This window comes from Delphinapterus leucas, chromosome 3, assembly GCF_059928025.1.
Source record: "Delphinapterus leucas isolate spDelLeu-1000000601 "Yukka" chromosome 3, BTC_Dleu_Yukka2, whole genome shotgun sequence".
In the NCBI taxonomy this organism is placed as follows: Eukaryota; Metazoa; Chordata; class Mammalia; order Artiodactyla; family Monodontidae; genus Delphinapterus; species Delphinapterus leucas.
In genome coordinates, this window is record NC_143131.1 from 44,709,725 (window position 1) to 44,734,907 (window position 25,183).

The 25,183-nt window shown below is 35.7% G+C and overlaps 1 protein-coding gene across 5 annotated transcripts in view; it reads right to left on the reverse strand.

The window, feature by feature from the left end:
* The window catches only part of IL6ST (interleukin 6 cytokine family signal transducer), a 49,213-nt gene that overhangs the window by 23,795 nt on the left and 235 nt on the right, over positions 1–25,183 (reverse strand). Inside the window, exons 1-5 of one of the 5 annotated variants that reach the window (XM_089908866.1) lie at positions 21,860–25,176; positions 11,070–11,148; positions 5,175–5,480; positions 4,154–4,274; positions 114–280 (exon numbers count right to left, since the gene is read on the reverse strand). In XM_089908866.1, the coding sequence (XP_089764992.1) occupies positions 114–280; positions 4,154–4,274; positions 5,175–5,480; positions 11,070–11,133 (658 nt within the window). In that variant the 5' untranslated portion in view covers positions 11,134–11,148; positions 21,860–25,176. Of the gene's footprint in view, positions 1–113; positions 281–4,153; positions 4,275–5,174; positions 5,481–11,026; positions 11,153–21,859; positions 25,177–25,183 lie in introns of those variants that run through there. The other 4 variants (XM_022597313.2, XM_089908867.1, XM_089908869.1 and 1 more) reach the window with 4 other exon arrangements.

Below are 25,183 nucleotides of genomic sequence, written 5' to 3' on the forward strand. Positions count from 1 at the left end.
ATAAGTCACTAAGATAATAAAATAAATGCTTGTTTCTACATTAATTAAACTTAAAACTAATTTATAAACCACTGTATATTCTAATAAATTCTCAAATTTAGGTTTATAACTACCTTTATCTACAGGATCAAAATTGATATGATCTGAGGTAACCGTCCCAAGAGCATTCTCTGCTTCTACCCAGACTTCAATGTTGACAAAATACACAGGAGAATAATCAACAGTACATGAGGTGCGGGTGTCACGTTTTGCTTTACAATCATCAAACTTCTCTGTGGCCCTAAATACAAAAATGGTAGAATCAGTCATTAAAAATAGATTTGAAAAAATTAGAGTGAAAAAGGTTACTTGAAAAGAGTTTGATGAGACCCAGATTATTATAGCTTAGAATAAAAAAGTTAATTCCAATAAGTTTAGAATAAACTGTTGAACACTAAAATCAAAATTTGTTAAAAGTTCACCTGTTTTTCTTTAAAACTGAGTTTGATCTATATCTTAAAACACAAAATTATTTTCAAAATTTTACTCCAAGAATATCACATTTAGAACATTATGCTCTATCCCCATTGACCTTGTCTAAAAATTATTCATTTCCTGTGATATTAGTACTGTTTCTTTCCTCTCCTGAAACAAAATCTTTATTGTACCAGCAATGTCTTTCTTTAAGCACAGTATGCTTTTTCAAAGCACAGTATGCTAGGAGGTGATAGGGTAGGGATAAGAATTTCTATCACCCCAGAAAATTCCTTCAATCCCTTTCCAGTCAAACCCTGGCAACCACTTTCTGATTTCTATCACCATAGAAAATTTCAAGTGATGTGACTATATTTATTCACATATGTTTAAATTATGTATCAATTAAGAATATTTATATATATACTTGCTATTTTTTAAAACAGAAGGATAAATCAAAACTAAACCAAAACAGGCAACTTCTAGAGCAGTGGTCCCCAACCTTTTTGGCACCAGGGACCAGTTTCGTGGAAGACAATTTTTCCACAAACCGGGGGTGGTGGGGTGGTGGTTTCAGGATGACTCAAGCACATTACATTTATTGTGCACTTTATTTCTATTATTATTACAATAATATATAATGAAATAATTATACAACTGGAGCCCTGAGCTTGTTTTCACTTGCCACTCACTGATAGGGTTTTGATGTGAGTCTGCAAGCAGTTGATTTATTATGGTCTCTGTGCAAACCTCTCTGCTGATGATAATCTGTGTTTGCAGCCGCTCCCCAGCGCTAGCATCACTGCCTCAGCTCCACCTCAGATCATCAGGCGTTAGATTCTCATAAGGAGCTCGCAGCCTAGATCCCTCACATGTGCAGTTCACAGTAGGATTTGCGCTCCTATGAGAATCTAATTCTGCTGCTCATCTGACAGGAGGCAGAGCTCAGGCGGTAATGCGAGGGGAGGGGAGCAGCTGTAAATACACACGAAGCTTCGCTCGCTTGCCTGCGGCTCACCTCCTGCTGTGCAGCCCGGCTCCTAACAGGCCACAGACCCAGTCCGTGGCCTGGGGGTTGGGGACCCCTGCTCTAGAGGGAGGGAGGAAATAAGGTAAAGGACACAGGGAACAGAGACCTCTGCGAACATATCTTGTCTTAGAAATTTGTGTGGGTTAATTTATTATTTTACACAATGAAGAAAATTCTTAAAAACGGAAAGCAAAATGAAACATATGAATTCTTGTATCGAGTTGGTGGTGTAACACACAGAAAGGAACTATTTCAAGTAACTCTAAAAGAGTAACTTAATTATGTCCTTAGTGAGAGAAAAACAACCTTAAAATTCTTTTTTAGTAATCACATTGTTGGTGCTAATACTGGAATTGTTACTCTGTAGCTGTTTTGTTTACTGTGGAATAAAGCAAATGAATAATTATGTTGGTGTTGCTGGGAATTAAGGTTTTCAGCATAGAAGAAAGGTGAAATAGATGTTAGATAGATGAATTAAGTAAAAACCTATAGTCTGGATTTTAAATTGGAAATACCAGTATGAGTTCATGATGTATTTTATCTTAAAAACATTCTTAGCTCTTTCCACTGAAAAACCCTAAAAACAACCACCCAGTAGCAATGAGATTCCCAACACCCAGACTGTAGTCTCTAAATAGTACTTCACACTAACTGGAACCATGACTACTTAGGAAATGGTTGATATTAAGATGAACCTGGAACATCATGTCACTTCAGAAATCAGGAAGCTATCAAAGACTAATGAACCTGTGTCAAAAGGATGAGCCAATGTGAAAAGTTCCCACTAACCAAAGATGGGGCGATTTAAGTTTAAGAAGAATAATAACTGTAATGGATTAAAACACATCAAATATGTTTAAATATGAATCCATAATGAGGAGAAAAACCCCTTACATCTACCTTTGGAGGATGGTAGGGAACCAACTTATAAAACTGGTTAATAAAGGGAAAATATTAACACCATTTTGCTTCTCTTATATGGACGGTACGTCAGGGTAACCGATAGTTGATGGAGAAAAGCTTTCTTTAAGTATTTTGGATGAAAAAAAAAAAAGAAGAAAAGGATAAAATATCATTATTTTGTACCTCATATATAAATAATGATCACTGATGAATGCTCAAACCTTTAAGTGAAAAACTAATGTGAAACAACATGGTTAAATTCCAAAACCATTCTGCTGAGTCATTAATCCTTTCACAAAAAGAGCACATACTTTATGATTCCATTTATATGACATTCTGGAACAGGCAAAAGTCTATAGGGAAGAAATGAGACAAGTAGTCGCCTTGTGGAATGTGGTGAAATAGGGTGGTGGTTGGGATTGACCGGGAAGGGGCATGAGGGTGTAACAGTACAGTAGTGTTCTATATCTTGACAGGGGTTTAAGTTACACAGATGTATATGCACTAGTCAAAACTCACTGAATAATACACTTAAGATATGTAAGTATATCTTGAGAGAAAAATAAATTTTCTTCTTTTCTTTTTTGGCCACACCATGCAGCCTGCAGGATCTTAGTTCCCCGACCAGGGATCGAACCTGCGCCCCCTGCAGTGGAAGCAGGAGTCTAACCACTGGACTGCCAGCGAAGTCCCAAGAGATACTGATACATAAATTTTACCTAAAAACAAAAGCGTTCCTGTTTTTGTAAACATCTAGTTAATTAATCTAATTAATGGTGTAAATGCTGAAGTGATTAAGGGTGAAGTATATAAACGTCTGTAACTCACTTTGAAATGCATTAAAAAAAGAGATTGGTAGATGGAGACAAAGATGCACAGATAAACAGGTATGTGATAAAGCAAATATAGTAAAATGTTAATTGTAGAATCTAGGTAATGAGTATGTATAAACGTTCACTGTAAAATTCTTTCAACTTTTCTTTATGTTTGAAAAAAAACTAATGGGGAATTTTAAAATACCCGAAACCATTGCTCAAACTTAGCATAAGAAAATCAATCAAACATTATGTGGTTGTTCCTAATGGAAGTACACATACTGCTATGAATTATTTTTGAAAAGAAAAAGAAAATCTGGTTAAGAGTCTAGATCTAATGGCAAGTTTTAGGAAATAAAGGGACAGAGGAATGTATTAAATAATGTGTAACCATTATTTTAATAACTGAATTGCAAAGAGAAAGAAGAGAGAGAGAGGTGGAAACTACGGTTAAGAGAGACAAAACATATGAATTGGCAATATATGGTGATTATTTACATCTTGAACAAATGTAAAAATACATACATATATCTATGAGACAACCGGGAAAATCTGAACACTGATTAAAAATGTGACAATATGAAAGTATTTTCAATTTCATTTAGGTATGTCGTCATGTTTTTTTAAAAAGTGTCCTTATCTTTTAGATAGATGTACTAAAATATTTACGGATATGACAATATGATGTCTAGATTTTCTTTAAAACAATCTGGGGTGGGGTATATATAAAATAAGACTGGTCATGAGCGGATCATTATTGAAGGTGGATGATGAGCACATGAGGATTTCTTACACAATTCTTTCTACTTTCATGTTTCAGATATTCTAAAATAAAAAGTTAAATAAAATGTTTAAAACTTTGCATTTAGTATTACTACTTGACAAAATAAAAATTCTAGCACCAAAGGCTAACTTAATAAATTCAATGCATAACAAATTTAAAATAACTTGCCATTCAGATTTTAAAGTGTAGTTTGTTTCCAGGTGCGTTTCCCTTCCAGGATCCCACTGACACATCATTTTCTTTCCTTCGTTCACAATGCAACTCAAATTTTTAGGTTTTTCTGGAGGCACTAAAAGGGAGAAATTAGAAATTTTCAAAAAGCTTTATATTCACAAATAACATGCAATTTATATACTACTCTAGACATTTAAAACAACCTAAATTAGATAGAATAAAACAAACCCAAGAAAAAAGGACATAATGAAAGACTGGTGACTAAAAAATTAATTTCTTTTCTATTTAAATTCAAATCTTTTAGATAGTAACATACATTTTCTATCATAATTATCATTAATAGGTATGTTTCAAATTAATTTTCTACACAAAATCAACTTTCATTTATAGCTGGACATTATCAACTGACTTCTCCATTAAATGTATTTTAAAATAATATTTGAATGTTAGGAAGAGACAATTAAATAGAAGCAAAAATGATTCATTTATATTTCTCTCCCTATTGCCTTCCCAAACTCTGCTGGAGGAAAAGCAAATGCCAAAATTATAGTTTTAGGTGATCCACAAATTTGGTAATCCATTCTTGGATCATACTAAGTTTACTTATTTGCCTCAACACGGAAGAAGGACTCTCTCCAGTATTTATTCACCTTCTTCAGGTAGTTGCTCTACACTGCATTTTCTCAGCAACTAAGGGAAATTGAAACTTACTATGAATACAGTCACAGATTTCAATTCAACATTTTTTGGGGGTGTCTAATGTCAAAATAATTTTCCAGAAAACTGACAGATACTTGGCTTTCAGGAAAAATATAAAACTTGTGTTACTCTTTAGGTTTTTTGTATATTTGTAATGCAAATGCAGTTCTACTTCTAAGCTCATTAAAAAAAAATGTCCAAAACTCACTGAGCTGACAGTTTCTGCATTTCATAAAGACCAATAGACAACAGACATTAAAGTTGTAATTCAACAGTCATGACAAAGTCTGAAATAAGAAAAAAGTAAAACACTTACGGCCTGAAATTATTCTGATTCCATAAACATTCTGATCAATTTGTCCAAATGTACGAATGTTGCAAGTGAGTTGAATATTTAATAAAGATATATCTGTAAATGTGACACTAGATGCTGTTCTGTTTATGACAGTATATTGTTCAAAAGGAACAATAACATGGTTTGTTTTCCAGAAAATGTAATTAGCATTCACATGAAAATAATCCATACATTTTTCCTTTAGCACACAAACTGCTGTGAAATTAGAACCAAGTTGTACAACTGAAGATTCAGGGTGGATATGACCACATGGATCTAGAAGTTCTCCTGAAAAGGAACAATAACAGAAAATATAAAAATGGACTGAACTTTTCTGGTACAAAATGATATTCTGTATCAATGCAGTTCCTCAATCTTCATTAAAATATCTCTAAAGACACAAAAAAAGAAGAAACACTGTGAAATTTAATATGATCAGAACTTAATGTCTAAATTTGTAAAGAAATATACAAATTATATGGCAGATGGAGCTGGATTTAAAAAAAAAAAACCTATGCAAGCTTTTTATAATATTTTAACTTTGTTTAGGAAACAGTTTGCCTGCAGCATGATTCATATTTGCTCTGCCCCCAATCCTGCTTCTCGATTCAGACCCAGTGTCTAAATTAGACTCTCCAGAAGACAGGCAGTGGTCTCTGCTCTTCGCCAGTCCTGAATTCCTTTGCAGGTGCGAATGGGGGCATGGAAAGATAGTCTACATTGTTCATGTATCAAAATCAGACAAAAAGGAAAGAGCAGGGGAGCAGTAAAAAACAGAAAGACTAGAATAAGATGGCCAAATACATTGGTTTTCACAATAAGTATATGGGATAAAATCTCATATTAAAAAACAAAAAATCAAATTGTATAAAAAAATAAAATACAACCATATGCTTCACCTATCGCCTACTCCATGTTGATGACATCTAAACCCCTGTCTCTGGCTCTAACTTCCTAAGTTTTCAATGGCTTATAAGACATCCACCTGAGATATTCTGTAAGTACTTTAAAATGAAGCTAGTCTAAAGCTATATGCATCATAGTCCCTTCCAAATTTATTCTTTCTTATTCTTATTTCTCTACCTCTGCTAACAACACCACTCCCATCCAGCCATCTAGGCCGGATAACCTTGTAGTCCCCTCTCTCTAATTAGCCTCCTCCCCTGAGTCTTCTGTATTCTTAGTATGTATATCAACCTCTTCTCATCAACCCTATTTTGGCTGCTGGTGCTTAGGCCATCATATTATACCACAGTCTGATCTCCTTCTAGTTTATCTTACATACAGCTGCCAGAGTTACTGTTCAAAAATGAATATGCCATTTCCCTATTTTAAATTATTTAATGGCTATCTAGTACGATCAAAATAAAATTCTCAAATATTTGGCATGATTCTATTCTCTTTCTCTATTCTCACTGTCTAGAAACTTAAGGCAGCTTTCTCTGGTGAATGCCATTTACCAATGGGATTTGAAGTTCTATCTGAGCTTCAATTTCTTCACTTGGAAAATGAAGTTAATAATGGCTATCTTTTTTTTTTAATTTATTTTAATTTATTTATTTTTAACATCTTTATTGGAGTATAATTGCTTTACAATGGTGTGTTAGTTTCTGCTTTATAACAAAGTGAATCAGTTATACATACACATATGTTCTCATATCTCTTCCCTCTTGTGTCTCCCTCCCCCCCACCCTCCCTAATAATGGCTATCTTGAAAAGATTTTTGAGATTAGAAATTAGTTATGTAAAGAACCTACTACAATGCCTGGTATTCAACAGGCCTCCAATAAATGGTAGCCTATCATCATTACTACTACTCTCCAGAGACAAGTAATCTAGTCACATTGATGGGGTCTGGAAGGGTCTCTTAGAGGTGACTGGTTCTAGCAGTTAAGGTAGAAGACATACAGAATCAGAGAATTACGAAACTGAGAAAAACCTTGGAGATCATTTACTTCAACCCTTTATTTTATAAAGATCACTGAGATACTTTTACCGAGTCAACCTCAAGTATTAGGCAGATTCTTTCAATTCCCAACTTGGTTCCAAGTTAGACTGCACAAAGGATAAAACTACTTTAAAAAGCTAAACAATTATCTTCTTATTCCATATCTCTCATAAAACCCATAAGGCCCAGAGTCAGAATGTTTATTTCTTTGTTTCAAAACCTATGATGTGGCCTATTTACATGACCTTGCCATTATTTATACATGTCTATGGCAAGTCCCAGTGCACAAACTACTCTAAATTTCTATCTGTGGCACACTAATAAGTTACCTTGTGATACTGAGCCAGTCCTTAAAACTCCCTTGACCTTACTTTATTCCTTGGTAAAATCATTCCTGTTTTAATTTCTCTATAATATTTAGAGGGAACAGTACCTATGAAATATACTTCAGAGTACTAAAGAACGTTAAGACATAACCAGAGACTAAATAACAATTTTTAATCACACAGAATAAGAGAAATACTAGAAATGGGCAAATGTTCCAGTTTTCAAAGTGAAACACAGGCTCACTAAAACCACCCCATACCAAACTAAACTCATTTTTATAGGACTACTAGGCTACTTGAGATCAAATTTTAAAAAGAGTATTTTAATTTAAATAAAGATATTTAATAAAGTTAGTTGGGATATTCCTGTAGACAAGATGAAGAACTGTGGATTAGAATATACTATAACAGATATTAGGGGCTTTCCTGGTGGCGCAGTAGTTAAGAATCCACCTGCCACTGCAAGGGACACAGGTTCGAGCCCTAGTCCGGGAAGATCCCACATGTCGTGGAGCAACTAAGCCCGTGTGCCACAACTACTGAGCCTGCGCTCTAGAGCCCATGCGCCACAACTACTGAAGCCCGTGCACCTTAGAGCCCGTGCTCCACAACAAGAGAAGCCACTACAATGAGAAGCCCATGCACCGCAATGAAGAGCAGCCCCCACTCACTGCAACTAGAGAAAGCCCGCGCGCAGCAATGAAGACCCAATGAGGTCAAAAATAAAATAAATAAATTTATAAAAAAAACAAAAACAAAACAGATATTAGAATGAACATTATGAAACTGCTAATATTTAGCTATTCTTGATCTACAAAACAGAAATTTCATAGCTTCAAACTAATAGATTTTTAATTGGTTAATTACTCATACATAAAAACATCAGTGACTAAAAATGTCAATGAGAGGGAGACTTAAGTAGTAAGCTGAAGTGCCTGCCCTCAGTCCTTGGGGCAGACTGTATTTTCCAACGAAGGTCATACCTATATATGTATCCCATTGAACATGCTCAGCTTACAAAGTGACTGATACTCCTTCTACAAAGAAATGGGGTCTGTATTCCCCTCCTGTCCTCAGATCTGTAAGGGTGCTTATGCCTGCTCCAGCCAACAGAGTGTGCTAAGTGACTTCCAAGGCTAGATCATCAAAAAAATACAACTTCTGACTAGCTCTCTTTTTCTCTTGGGACATTTGCCCTTGGAACCCAGCCACATGCAAGGAAGCCAAGGGCACGTGGAGACCACGTGTGGTGTTCTGGCCAAGCGCCCCAGCAAAGCCCTCAGTCTACAGCCAGCATCAATATCAGACATATAAGTAAATGAGCCTTCAGATGATTCCAGCCCCCAATCTTTGAATATTTTAGCTGAGGCCCCAGATATCAGAGCAAAGAAGAATCAGTCTGACTGTGCCTGTCTGTATTCCTGACCCACATAAACCATGAGAAATAATAAGTAATGTCATTTTAAGGCATGAAGTTTTAGAGTAATCTGTGTGGCAGTAATAGATAATGTAGTCCTGTTATTTTCAACATTTTTATCAACAACTTGGGGAAAAACAGAGAGAGAGACAGAGAGAGAGACACACACACATATTTATCAAATCAGCAAGGGACAAGACTATAATGGATTGCCAACAATTTGGATGATAACATTAGGATTCAAAATTATGTTGAAAGATTAGACTGATAGGCTAATGGATTTTGCAAGAGAGAAAATTATCTCCTAATTAGGTTGATAAGAAATAAATATATCAGGGAGAAATGGCTTAAAAGGTAAGTCATGTGAAAATGATCTGAGAGGGCTTCCCTGATGGTGCAGTGGTTAAGAATCCACCTGCCAACGCAGGGGACACGGGTTCGAGCCCTGGTCCGGGAAGATCCCACATGCTGTGGAGCAACTAAGCCCGTGCACCACAACTACTGAGCCTGTGCTCTAGAGCCTGCGAGCCACAACTACTGAGCCTGTGTGCCACAGCTACTGAAGCCTGTGTGCCTAGAGCCCGTGCTCCGCAACAAGAGAAGCCACCGCAATGAGAAGCCCACGCACCGCAACGAAGAGTAGCCCCCGCTTGCTGCAACTAGAGAAAGCCCGCGTGCAGCGACAAACACCCAATGCAGCCAAAAATAAATCAAGTTAAAAAAATAAGATGTGAGAATTTTCACTGACTGGTAGGTAGCTTAACATGAAACTATGGTGTATCTTAGTGGGCAAAAAACTATGTTGCTTTAATAAAAATGATGTTCAGGTCAAAGTAAGTAATAAAATCACTATATTCAGACCATGTCTAATTCTGATACATTTATTTTTTTCTTAAGTGCATTTTATTCAATAATAATAATAAAATAATAAATAATGAATATATAAAATAATAATATATTATACTATCCTTTTTATAATTCTTACTGTGGGCCAGGCACTGCTCAAAAGCCTTCTGTGTATTAACTCATTTAATTCTCACAATAACCCTAGGAGTTAGGGACCGTTATTACCCCCATCTTACAGATCAGGAAACTGAGACATAGATTAAGTGAATGGCTAAAGTTTCATAGTTGGTAAGTAGGACAGGTGGGATGGTATTATATTTTAAATGTGATATGGGAAACTAAGAGAAGAGTCAGGAGGGTAATCAGCACATATAGATTGGAAGCCAAGTCCTATAAAAGAATAATTAGGTAAATTTAGTTTGGGGAAGAGAGGGGTTACAGACACAGGAAAGCAGTCCTTCAATACTTGAAGAGTTGAACATGGGAAAGGAAAGTGGGCCTACTATAGAAGGATTTCTAGGATTAATGAGAAAAAGTTACAAGGAAGAAAATTTGGGTTCAAGACTAAGGAAAGACTTAAATAAGGAAAAATTTCAACATAAGGTTTGTATCATTTCAACTGTTTAAAAAGAGGCTGCATTCTTGAACTTGAAGAGGGTTTGACTTAGAGCAGTGCTTCTCAAACTATCTGTGGTGAAGGATCAGTTTAGGTTTTCTTCTCCCAATCTTTCACAAACTTATACTTTTGTTTTATATTAATGTTCAATGGGACAAGTCCACTGATCACATGCTTGGATGTCATGGCTATGTCAAATAGTTAAAAGAGTTTCTAAACATTTATTCTTAATTTCTGTACTCATCTCATTGTGGACCAAAAACAACCAGTTCTCAGACAGGCTGTGGTCTAGTATGAGCAGTATTGCTCTAGGTGACCTCTTTTTTCTGTTATCACAATCACACTGCTGCTCAGTGACACCTTTGGAGTGAAGGTTAAGGAGTGACGTGCTAAAAGTTAACAAATTTCCTACTTCTTTATTTATAAAAACAAACAAAATAAACCCTTTTTTCCTTCTCTACGTTAAAGTGACTGTTAGTATAGCTAAACAGGATTTAAGATTACTGAGTAATTGAGTGTTTCAACTCAAATTATAATTTATCAAGAGTATTTTTTACTTCTTAAATTCATTTTTAAGACATCATCATTCTCTCAGTAAAGATCCTAGAAAGAATAAATATATAAGCATAATTAATTATTCAACATGAGCTTAGTTATGTAATTATACAAAAATACACAAACCTAATTTGTGGGGTTGGGAGGTAGGATATTTCATGAACCTTACCTACAGATTCAGTGGTGAGGAAAATAAACAAGGCTTGCACTATCCAAGTTTGCAATGTCAACATCTTGCATAGATATTTCTGTAAAAGACACATGTAATATTATTTTAAATATTTTTACTCTTACTACACATAATAAATTCAGACACAATTTCTAAAGCTCTTTTGTTTCCACTGTATAGCTGTTTTCTAAAAGGTGGTAAAATTCTTATGAGAACGCAGAAAACAAGTTGAAGTCTTCAGAATATTTTTCTTTATTCCCACTAAAGTTATGGCTACATAAAATATTACTGGGAAACAATTTATACTTTAAGGTTAATTAAAAGAGCAATTCTGTTTCCGTATTATGAAGTCTTGCACTATTAGTAAATACTCTGTGAGACTGAGAGCTTCAGAGAGACAAAATTCTACATGGCAAAACCCAGCATTAGCAACTTCAAAAGATAATCGACAAAATGGGGGAAAGAGTTTTTTGTAATTCATAGCCTGACCAAAAATATCTCCTGACATATGAAGAATGCCTACAAATCACTAAAAAAATTCCAACACCTCATCTTGCCTTTTTAGAAGAAAACAGGCAAGATGAGCTGAACAGGCAGTTTATAGAGAAGGAAATACAAGTAACTCAAATATATGAAATGATACTTTCAACCTCACTCATAGTGAGATACAAATTAAAACAACCCAGATAGGAATGCAAGATGATACACTTTGGAAAACAATGTGGCAGTTCTTTACCAAGTTAAAAGTACATGATAAGCCTCAGCATTGACACTGACAATTATACGAAGTTCAAAAACAGGCTAACTTAATCTATGGGGATAGGTCAGAACAGTGGTTCTCTTTTGGAGGGAAGGTGGTGGGAGGACAGAAGGGAGCATTCTGGGATACTGAACATGAGCCGTACACTTATGATTTGTGAACTTTATTGTATATAAGTCATAGTTAGTAAAAATAATAAAACAAACAAAACTACTGCAATATCATTCTCACCTTGAATACTGGCAAAAATATAAAAACTAAAAAGTTACCAACAGTGTTATGAGAATATGACATAAAGGCATTCTCATACACTGCCAGTTATAAACTGCCATAACCTTCCCATCAAATTGTACACCTAAAACTATGAATTTTATTGTTTGTAAATGAGACCTCAATTAAAAACAAAAACCCTACCCAGACAAGGTGTATGGCCAATTTTGCACTATCAGTCAAAATTAAAGTACATGTACGTTTGAATCTAATGATTCTACTTCTAGTATGTTATCCTATGAATATGAGCAAAACAACACATGTACAAGGTTATTCACTACATCATTTTTTTTTTTTTTTTCTTTTGCGGTATGTGGGCCACTGTTGTGGCCTCTCCCGTTGCGGACCACAGGCTCCGGACGCGCAGGCTCAGCGGCCATGGCTCACGGGCCCAGCCGCTCCGTGGCATGTGGGATCTTCCCGGACCGGGGCACGAACCCGTGTCCCCTGCATCGGCAGGCGGACTCTCAACCACTGCGCCACCAGGGAAGCCCTACAGCATTCTTTTTAACAGTAAAAGGCTGAAGCAACCTAAATGTTCATGAATAAGGGACTAGGTAAATTATGGCATATCCAAACACAGTATACATGTAGTCATTAAAAAATGTACAGATATAGAATCATATCTAAAATACATTGCTACGGTACACAACAGTGTATTTGTTATTTATGGGCAAAAACACAACAAAAAAGGCAAAACATATACTCATTTCCTTATATGTGCATAAAACATCTCTAGAAGGATAAAAATTCAAATACTGGCTGCCACTGGCTGTTTCAGACACTAGAGTGGGAGGGAGATTCTACAGTGTGCTCTTTATACCTTTTCCAATGTTGTACCCTGTGGCTTCAGTACTTAGAAAATAGAAAATAAATATAATTTAAATAAAAACTACTTAATGCGCATCTCTCCAAGATAAAACTACTAACTTCTTGATGAGGGCTTCATAGTACTACACTTGAAACATAGTATTATTTTACAAAATATAAATACTTTTATACTCCCTAACCAGGTAACAGTCACTCTATAACAAAATAATTTGATAATGAATTGCTTAGACTGTCTCAGGTAAAGCTATAAAAGAACTAAGTTGCAGGCTGCATTTTCCTCCACCTACTTTATTCCTTACTTCCCAACTTTAAATAGTCCCAGAGTCGAAAAATCTACCACATCATTCAACTGTTCATCAAAACAACAGAACAGAGAAATATCTGAGCATGTTGGTAGAGTGGTATGTGGTCATGTCATCCTGACCACCTACCTTACCAAGTACCTTGTTCACACTGTAGAGAGGTTTCTTTATAGTTCTGAAAACTGGCAATCTTTCTATTTATGTACTATAGTCTTATAACAAAACTCTGAAACAAGAAGTCCCATGAAAGTATTTATGATTACTTCAAAGCAATTAGATTTAGGTGAGCAGTGCCACGAAACACAAGTAAAAGGAAAACAGGCAAAGGTAGGTTTCGCATTTTAACAGTTAGAAAGTAATGTTTCCTAATTTTTAAAGGATTGTCATTGAAATGTGATAAAGCAACATCTATTAAGGAACTTGATATCATAGTCCAAACCTAAGAGATGGAGACACAATAGTACTGATACTATCTAAAATATTATATGCAATATAGTCCACTTCATTTGGGGGCTTATCTTGTTTTAAAATTGATTGAATTGATAGTACTCTGCTTATTTTTCCCCTTTCATTCTGTTGACAGCAGATAATCAATTTAAAATTCTATTATTAGTACTATCCTTTCTCCTCATCTCTTGCAGAATATTCTATGCATATATTATAAGCACATATTGTATATATTGATTTTCCTTGAAATTTGCATGTTATTTTGGAAGGTTCTATGAAGCCAAAACATGACCACTAACCAGATACAGGAAAGGATTTTTTCAAGAACTGAGCAGTTGTTCTACAGCAGCAATTCCTCAACTATGGTGGTTTCAATATGGTAATGTGTTGAAAGGAGGCATAAGATGCATCATAAATAATTCACTACTATTAATGTTAAAGTAACAAAGTTTATGGATGATTTAGCTAAAAAATTAGAACAAATCCAAAGCTATCTTTTATACAGCTGTTCATTCTTACTTTAATTTCCATGGATGTTTTAAGTGGGAGAAAACGTAGTGGAGTTTAATTGATAAATATTTAATAGTTTAACCCTTTATAAATTATTTTTATTCCTATGGATTGTGATTTTTGAGATTTTTTCCCTTTTAATTTGATAAAAAATTAGGATAGAATGAAAAAGAATAATAAATTTAGATTTACATTGCATGTGAGGAAGACTGTCAGTATAAACTTTATTACTATAGAAACAGTACTACTATAACTATAGAATAGTAGATGAATTACGACTGCCAAATAGAAGGCAAAGTAATATTTGTTGAATAAATAAGCTGAGCAGGGATCAGGATGGGGAAATTTCAATATGGTACCTTTTACATCATGTCATACACAGTAGTGTTATTATGGATAAATTCACAAAAAGTCAGTCATGCCTACATTAACTGATTATCAAATTGATTATTTAAAAAGTTATCCAACTCTGTTCTATTCCATTAGTACTAATCATGAATTCATAATAACTAATACTTGTATACTATTTCACATTACACAAACTGCTTTCATGTAAATTATTTCACTTGATTCTCCTAATATCCTAGAGAAGCAGGTGGATAGGGTAGGGATCATTATTTTATTATTTTTTTAAAGGTTTTTTTTTTTTTTTTTTTACAGTAGTTTTAAGTTTACAACAAAATTGAAAGGAAGGTAAGGAGATTTCCCACAGACCCTCTGTCCCCACACACGTATAGCCTCTTGCATTATTAACATCACTTCTCACCAGAATGGTACATTTCACCAAGGATGAACCTACATTGACACACTATAGTCACCTAGAATCTCTAGCTTACTTTAGGGTTCATTCTTGGAATTGTACATTCTTGGGTTTGGAAAGGCAGGGATTAATTACTGGAACTTTACAAAAGAAAAAACAAAAATTCAGACAGGGTAAGGTACTCACCCAAATCACAAAATTAGTAAGTGAAAGAGCAGGGATTTGAAACTAGAGCAGGGATTTGAAACTAAGTCTTCTGCTTCTAAATATCATACTCTTACTCTTTTCATTGGGTCTCACTGTAGAGAGGAGAGTCTTGTTTAGAAAGATGGTTTTGACAATATTTTTTATATGTGTACTTAAATTCCTGCCACCTACTGGTCTTCCAGGTTTTGAGAAAGCATCTCATTTTAGATATCTTCTGAGTTTCAATATAAAGCACTCCCATAAACACTTGTATAAGAGTATTCAAGTATCCTAGTGTAGTTTTGCTATGTGCTTGGAAACATTATTGGCTCCCCCATGCTTAATCCAAACCTCCTTGATATCCATGTATGTCACAGACATGTGAAAGGAACATTTTGTTGAATCTGACAAAAGCAGTTAAAGCAAATCTTACACAAAATCATACCTTTTGTCTTCCACTAGCAGTTAAGGCTACTGACTCCTCAACTGCCAAATTATTATATGCACACAGACATAAAAATTCACTTTAAAATCTGCTCAGTATTAGGTTAAATTCTAGCATAAGGAGAGGTCGTTCCTCTTTGAAATGTAACAAGATAACTTCAAACTCAGATAAGGAATTGAATCCCCCACTATTGTTTCACACACGTTAAACCTTTGATATAATTTAATAACATATAAGAAATTTAATCTATAACAAGGATATTTTTAAATGCAAAGAAAATACATAATTATTTTAAAACTTTCAAATGAACAGGAATTGACAATATGTCACATGAAAATCCCCTATAATCCCATCAAGATAACTGTGAACAATTTGGTGTATAATCTTACAAAAGTTTCTATGTGTATAACTTTATATTGTATAAATATATACTTTATCAGTCTACAAAAATGGGATCACAAAAATGTTCTGTAACTTTTTTTCCCTTAACACTACATATTGGACATCTTTCTAAGTCAGTACATAAAGATTAATTCCTTGTAGTCTTTGCTCAAATTCACCTTCTCATACAAGTCTTTTCTGACTAGCCTATATTGCATATCTTCCCTTTCCTGTTTTTTCTCACTAGCACTTAACCTTCTAAAATAGGCTGGCAAACATTTCTTGTAAAGGGCCAGATAATAAATATTTTAGGCTTTGTGGGCCTTCAGGTCTCTGTGGCAACTAACTAGTAAACTCTGTTTTTGGAGTGCAAAAGCAGTCAGTGACAGTATGTAAACAAACTGGCATGGCTGAGTTCCAATAAAACTCTATTTATAAAAAGGGAATGCATGCTGGATTTAGTCTGCAGACCATTGTTTGCCAATCCCTGTTCTAAAATACTATTTAATTAACTTATTTTGCTTATAGTCTGTTATGGGTTGAGTTGTGTCCCCGCAAAAGATATGTTGAAGTCCTAACCCCCAGTACCTCAAAATGTGACCCTGTTTGGAAATAAAGCTGTTACAGATGTAATTAGATGTTAAGATGTCATACTGGGGGGCTTCCCTGGTGGCACAGTGGTTAAGAATCCGCCTATCAATGCAGGGGACACGGGTTTCAGCCCTGGTCTGGGAAGATCCCACATGCCGTGGAGCAACTAAGGCTGTGTGCCACAACTGCTGAGCCTGCGCTCCACAACTACTGAGCCCACGAGCCACAACTACTGAAGCCCGCGTGTAGAGCCCGTGCTCCACAACAAGAGAAGCCACCCCAATGAGAAGCCCGTGCACCGCAACGAAGAGTATCCCTGCTCACAACAACTAGAGAAAGCCCGCGCACAGCAACAAAGACCCAATGCAGCCAAAAATAAATAAATAAATAAATTTATTTTAAAAAAAAAAGAAAAAGATGTCATACTGGAGTAGGGTGGGGCCCTACTACTATATGACTGGTGTCTGCTATGAGACAGAAATACACAGGAAGAATGCCATGTGACAACAGAGGCAGAGATTAGAATGATGCAGCTGTAAGCCAAGGTATGTCAAGGACTATCAGCTACTACCAGAAGTTATGAAGAGGCAAAGGATTCTATCCAGAGTCTCAGAAGGACTTTTGGTCTCCAGAACCTTAAAAGAATAAATTTGTTTTAAGTTTGTGGTACTCTGTTATAGTAGCCCTAGGAAACTAATACACTGTTGGTGTCCCCAAAATAGAATGTGAGCAGATGAAGTAGGAAATTTTGTATGTTTTGCTCCTTGCTATATTTCTAGTATCTAAAATCATACCTAGCACAGTTTAATTTGGGTCTTTTTCATATCTACCATAACTCTACTTTTTGAACATATAGAACACAGTTATGGCAACTGCTTTAGTGTCTTTGATAATTATAATATGTGTCAGCTTTTGGTTAGTTTTGATTAACTGAATTTTCTCTAATACATATATTTTCATGCTTCTTTGCATACCTGGTAATTTTTGATTAAATGTCAGACACTGTGAATTTTACCTTGTTGCGTGTTGGATACTTCTGTATTCCTATTAAAGATTCTTGAACACAGAATCCCGTCCTGTTCCAGGACAAAGTTAACTTACTTGAAAACAATCTGATCCTCTCAGGTCTTGCTTTTAAAGATAAGTTGGGTGGGATTGGAGCAGTGCTTATTCTGGGACTAATTATTCCCTACTACTGACACAAGACCCTTCTGTGTACTCTATCCAATGTCTCATGAATCAAGATGGTTTCCAATCTGGCTGGTGAGGACAGGCACAATTCCTAACTAACCCTGTGGAATCATTAAGCACTGTTACCTCTAATCCTTTCATGAGCTTCTTTCTCAGCAGTTTCTTTTTTGTTGTTGTTTTTTTGTTTGCTTTGTTTTGGCTGCGCCTCATGGCATGTGGGATCTTAGTTCCCTGAACAGGGATCGAACCCACACCTGATGCAATGGAATTGTGGAGTCTCAATCACTAGACTGCCAGGGAAGTCCCGGTAGTTTCTTTATATGCATGCACTCAGCTAAATAACTGAAGGGGACTCTGAAGCTTTCAAGAATTCTCTTGTTTCAAGAGTTTCAAGATTCTCCAGTATTCTCTCCAGTATTCTCCAGTACTCTTCAAAGAGTATCCACTGAGCTTAGCCTAGATTTCCCCAGCCTCTGACATGGTTTGGAAACTCTCTCAAGGTAGTACGCTAGTTCAATCATAGGATCTACCTCATTTGTTTCCCATCTCACAAGATCATTGCCTTTCATCATCCAGTGTCCAGTGTCTTGATTATTACTGTTCTATGTATTTTTTCTGTTTTATGGTTGTTTCAGACATGAGGGTAAACCTTATCCTTGTTTCCCCGTTTCGGCCAGAAGTTGCAGAGTTATTTGGATACCAAATCAAACAAGGATTACACAAGAAAACTATTGTCAAACTATTATGAATTGGTGTGAAAAAACCTAAATAAAGCATTTGCAAATTTGTTCTAGCAATGTATTTAAAAGAAAAAAAAAAGCCATAAATACTAACAAGTATTTTGCCTAAAAATACAAGTATGGTTCAACATGAGAAAAGATACCAATATTATCCACTATATTTTCTAATAGATTAAAGACAAAAATAACACAATCATTCCACTAGATGCTTGAAAAGCATCTGATAATATTCAACAACTGTTCAGCTACAATTTTTACATAACAACAAAGTATTAGAAAACTAGACTGAAAGAGACCATCTTTATACTCATGAAGTAGATAAGAGGATGGACTCTGTAATCAGACTGCCTGTATTCAATCCTAGCTCCTCTATTTTTTGTAAAACATCTTAGGCAAGTTATTTAATATCCCTAATTTTCATTTTCCTTATCTGTAAGATAAGGATAACCCCACGACCTACTTTCGTAGGACTTCTGTCAAGATTAAATAAGTCAGAGGGGGGCTTCCCTGGCGGCGCAGTGGTTGAGAGTCCGCCTGCCGATGCAGGGGACAGGGGTTCGAGCCCCGGTCAGGGAAGATCCCACATGCCGCGGAGTGGCTGGGCCCGTGAGCCATGGCCACTGAGCCTGCACATCTGGAGCCTGTGCTCTGCAACGGGAGAGGCCACAACAGTGAGAAGCCTGCGCACCGCAAAAAAAAAAAAAAAAAAAAAAAAAAACGTCAGGGGAGGGGAGAGGGTAAGCTGGGACGAAGCGAGAGAGTGGCATGGACATATATACACTACCAAATGTAAAACAGATAGCTAGTGGGAAGCAGCCACATAGCATAGGGAGATCAGCTCGGTGCTTTGTGACCACCTAGAGGGGTGGGATAGGGAGGGTGGGAGGGAGACACAAGAGGGAGGAGATATGGGGATATATGTATATGTATAGCTGATTCACTTTGTTATAAAGCAGAAACTAACACACCATTGTAAAGCAATTATACTCCAACAAAGATGTTAAAAAAAAAAAAAGATTAAATAAGTCAGTATACACCTAGTGCAGTGTAGTATACATCTGCTGCATACTACATACTCAGTAAATGCTAACAGCTGTTATCAGTGCAGCTCTTGGTGTTGCTGCCACAGTACTTTATCAGAAACCTATAGTAAACATCATATTTAAAGATAAAAATTAGAGGCATTCCTATTAAGGTCAGGATTCAAACAAGATGCTTGATGTCATCACTTATTCAACATTGTTCTAGAAGGCTTAAACAAAAATATAATAAACAAAAAACAAGATACAAAAATGGAAAAAGAAAAACTTGTAGATGATATGAAAACAAAAAGAATCAAATAACAAACTATTAGAACAACTGAGAGTTTAACATAACAGCTGAACAAAAGATCACCAAAAAACCCCTCTCTCAGCAATAACCAGTTAGAAAATGTAATAGAAAAAAATCCTATTGACAACAGCATCAAAAACTAAACTATATCTAGGAAAAACAATTAAATCAGAACAATGCAAATAGTTTATGGAGAAAACTATAAAACTTTACTAAAAAGTTCATTAGTAAGACTTAAATATCATGGAACAAATATATGTATATATAGAGAGAGAGAGAGAGGGAGAGAGAGGGAGAGATATCAGTTCTTCACAAATTTATATATCAATGCAATACAATTTTAATCTAAATTGCAAAGTGGTTTACTTTACAAACCAATTTAAAATTTCACATAAAATATTAGAAAATGGCCAAAAGCCAATTTTCAAAAAGAAAAAACAGAATACTTGATGTACCATCTATTAAGATATACTATCAAGTTATAGTAATTAAAACATGGCATTGGCATAGGAATAGGAAATTAAATCAAGTACAAAACAAAAAGTACAGAAACAGACCCAAGTATATATAAGAATTTAATATCTTATGGAAAAAAAACCTACTGGTATCACTGGGGAAATAAAGGACTATTTAATAAATAGTATTGCGACAACTGTCTCCACAAGCAAAAAAATAAAGAGCCCTACTTCATCACAGATACATACACTCCAGACTGATTAAGGACATAAATGTAAAAGTAAAATTGTAGGACTACTAGAAGAAAATACAGAGTATGCTTATGACCTTATAGTTAGAGCAGGTCTTTTACAAATTATCTTTGACTGTTTGAGATTTATGAAAAGGTTTAAAGAGTACTTGGATGACCATCCATGTTCTCACCATAGCTTAAGAAATAAAACATTACAAATAAAGTTTCAGCCAAATAAACAGTTCTTGCCCTTAAGAAGTTCAGTTTAGAGAGATGGAATATGTACAGGGTGCTACAGGAGTAAAAAGAATACCCAATTCAGACAGGGTCCAGGAGAGCCCATCATGAAATAAGAGTAAAGGTTTTCTGGACAGAGAGAGTAGCATACACGTGAACTATACACCATCTTTGGCTCTATAACTGTAGATTACCAATGGCAAAATCTCAGAGCATGCCAGTCTACAAACCAGAGCTGTGCTGTCTGAAACACTCTGTGTTAGGGGGAGTGCGTAGGGGAACACATACAACAGAACATCCAAACAAAAACAGATTGTGCAGAAGACCAGTATGAAATGCATTATTCAGAAGTAATGATAAAACTAATCTACCTTAGAGCAAAGGGTGAAACTGATTAATTTGGATCAAGGGCAAATGAAAATTTGGAGGCTGAATATTCAAATTTTAACAGGGCAACAGATTTATTGTGCTGAAAGGAATGAAGCTCTTGCTATGGATATGTATACATTCAGCTTTAAAACAATAATCTATACTATAGCCACGTTTCAAGAGATGTAGCTTTCTTACTCATGTCAATTGGCTAACACTTCTCATTAAATCTCACTAAGATATACTAGATAGAATAAAAAAGAGATTGTAGCCATTGTGACAATATCACAAGCATTTCTGAAGCATTTCACATTGTTGACCACCTCTGCTTTCTGAATTTCTCATATCTCTTGGTTTCTATGTAACCATATCATGTGGTTATATTCTTTCCTTTATTTACTTTACTGTCTCCTTCACTGAATTCTCTGCTAGGTTTTATCTTCTGGCTATGAATGTACCCAAAAGTATTTGGCGTCTACTCTTCTTTTAAAATACCAACTTCTTCAAAAATGTATGACTTCAACTACTACCTTCACACAAAATAATTTCAAATATTCTGACTGAGATCCTTCTTCTAATTTCAGTTATGTATCATCTTGGATATTCTGCCTCTGACTCAAATAAGTTTAACAGGTCTAAAAACAACGTACACATATACATACACATACTCATGCCCACATAAATACATAAATGCATGCACTTAAAAAAAAAATCAGAGTGCTTTTTTTCCCCCCATCTAAAAACACTCACCCTTCTTGAATTTCCTCCACGATGGGGTCCATCATTGTCTCTTGCCTATCCATTACATTCTAGCTTTTCTCAGTTACAAATCTTATTCAGTCTTCCTTCATGATCCTTCCCACTTGTTTTTTCTTTTCTACCCTCCACCATGACCAACCTAATTTAGGCACTGCTCACCTCAATACTTATAACTGCTTCTAGTCTCTTTTTTCCCTCCAAATCATTCTGAACATTATTATTGATGGACGAAATCTCTCTAAGCATACTTTAAACTTGTCACTCTTTTCCTCAAAAGCTTTTTAAAAAGGGTGAATAATAATGCCAAATATTTCAGCTATTTAAGAACCTAAAAATTTGGTTTCAGTGTGCCTGCCCAATCTATCTTCTTCAATATTTAAGTCTATTCTAAAAAAAACCAAAACTCTCTACTCAGATTTTGCCCTCAAGCTCTAGAGAAAACAGTGAGCAATCTGGTTTCTACTCAGATCATGCTGAAATTATTTTTGTAGTTTCCCAAATGCAAAGCAAATATTTAAGCTCTTCATTTTACCTGACTTCACCATGCCATACACAATTTGGTCTTACCTTTTATCATGCCCTACCAGCTACCCCTACAGACTTTAAGCTCAAGTCACAGCAAACTACTAGACTTTCTCTAACACACTTTACTATTTCAGAGTTTGGGCTTCTACAAATGCTATTCCTTGGCTCTAGAATGTCTTTCTCCAAACTGTTCTGCACTGTTTATATCTCAGATGAAACATCATCTCTTCTGTGGAATTCCCCCCAACTCCCACAAACATCTTTGCTCCCAATGCACTTGTATACAGTTCCCTAACAGGATTCATAACACTGTATTGTAATTTTTGTTTATATGTCTTGATATCCTGAGAATCTAACATACTCTGAAGCACATAGTGGACAATTAAGAGAGGGTTTTAAAAGACCTTCTGGAATGGCCATATTATTCTAGTTAACTGTCACTCAAGTATACTGTATGAAGAGATAGTATATCTACCATCCTTAGGAGCTCAGATTCTGAAGCCAGGCTGTCTAGGTATAAATTCTGGATCTACCACTTAATAGCCGTGTGGCACTGGGAGAGTTAATTAAGCTCTCTATGCCTGGGTTTCCTTCTTTATAAAAGGAGAATAGTAAGATCTACTTCATAAGGTTATGAAGATTAAATGAATTAATATAAGCAGAGTGTTCAAAACAGTGACTGACAGAAAATAAGCATTATACATATATTGACTATTATAATTACTATACCTTGATTATTTCTGACCCTTTCCACATATGCCTCTATTGAAATGGGCTCCTTTCATTTTTCCCTTTATCCAAATCTTACCCAGGTTTCAAGGCTGACCTCTGTTAAATCCTTTCATCCTTTCAACTCTTAAATGGTTACTCCCTAATTTAAATACCTATAGCATCTTCTGTATCACTCTGCATATAATGAAAACTGCCTTGCATCCTTGTCATTTTTCACAAAATGTCTACCCAATTTCTGTAAACTCTTTGAAGGTCATAAGGACGACTCATGCATCTTTGTCCGTTCCTACAGCAAGTACTAAGTGCTTAGTGTTTGTTATGTAAAATAATAAAGCTCAGTAGAAACTTCAACTCTGATCAAAATGTCTCTGCAATCAAAGAAATGGAGAAGACTGTGAGAACATTCCATGCTTCTCTAAGAGCCAAGCTGCAAATGTATTAGCGCCAGGGAATTCTGACTCCCATTAAAATAAGCTGTTCTGAAATAGCTTCTGGGAGAAAAAAACCCTCCCTACAGAAGAGTTTTGGGGAGTTCTTAAGTTCCCAAACCAAATTGTAGCAGTGGATCCTCTATGAGAAATGTGTTAACATGACACAGTGACTGATTGAGAGCACAGGATTTGCAATTACGTAGATCTAGGTTTCACAGGGACCCTGAGCTTCAGTTTCCTTCTCTATAAAGTGGGTGTTGTAACACCTACTTCACAGGTATATGATAATCGACATCCACCCTAACGTTTAACTGAAATGCAAATTCCCTTGAAAAAATTTTAAATAAACTGAAAACACGGCAATTCATAAATAACTGAACACATTTTTCATTACCTAAGAAAATGTATTAAATTAGCTGTGTATTTATAATATTCTAAATTACCTATGAGAAAATTAAACAAGTGTTGTCAATAATATGGAATTGGGATGAAAGAAAAGTTGTACTACAAAATTTATCCTCCCTTTCTGACACTTTCTCCATCCTGTAAATTTTTTCTTCCACTTGTGATTAAAAACAAGTGTTCAAAATTGTCCCCAAAGAGAAATATTTGGAAAGCACTATTTAACTTAATAGCAAGTTGGTTCTAACATTGTAGTATTCCAGCTTACAGTTAAAAAATACTTCCAAATAGGAATTAACATGAATTTAAGAAATTATGATAATGGCGAATAGCTCATACGATGATCTGAGTAATTTCAAATTAAGAGTTGTTCCAACTTGAAGCTGGCAGTCACACAGTCTAAAGGGTTTGTTTACAGCACTGACTAAACCAAACACTCCAATCTTTTAGAATATTCATCCTGGCATTCTAACAAATAATTATTTTAAAGCAGTATAATCGCTGAAATGCCCAATACTACACAAATTACACCGAAATGGGTTTCCTTCTGAAGAAAAAAAGAAAAGAACAAAAGTGGCAGGTCTTATTTTTAAGCTGTGATATTTTTTTCAGTTTGAAAAAATACTGAAAAACAGAACCTTGCTACTTGGAATCATCTTTAAACTTGGGGGAGCGGGTGAGAGAATTTAAAAAGACAGAATTCGGCGCCTTTACGATACAGTGGTATGCGGGGTTCATTAGGGCCAGGCCATGTAAGCGATCAAAAGAAGAAAAGAGACATTAGCTTGGAAATTATATAAGTATGGTGTAACTTTCAGCAACGTTGAAACGTTACCATTTAAGTATGAAAAGATGGCTTTGGGGAAAGAAAATTCACCTCCGAGTTGAAAATGAAGGGTCAAGTGCGGGGCTAGTGGAATTTAAGGGGAGATGGAAAGAGAACTGGGGAAAAAGTGGGGATGTGATAACCAAAAAGGGGTATGGTTCAGAAGGGCGTGTGTGTGTGTGTGTGTGTGGTGTTGGAAGTGAGGCTTGTACTTAAATCTACGCGATAAAGTTGTGGAGATCAAATGCGGAGGTGTGGGAACAGGGAGAGGAAGAAATGTGGGGATTTCCAGGCTGGGATAACAAGAAGTTTGGGGCGCGCGCTGTCGGGGCGCCCCTCTCCCGGAGAAGGGTGGCCCCCTCGAGTGCCAGGTCCCCTGGCCGCCCCGACGCAGCCCTC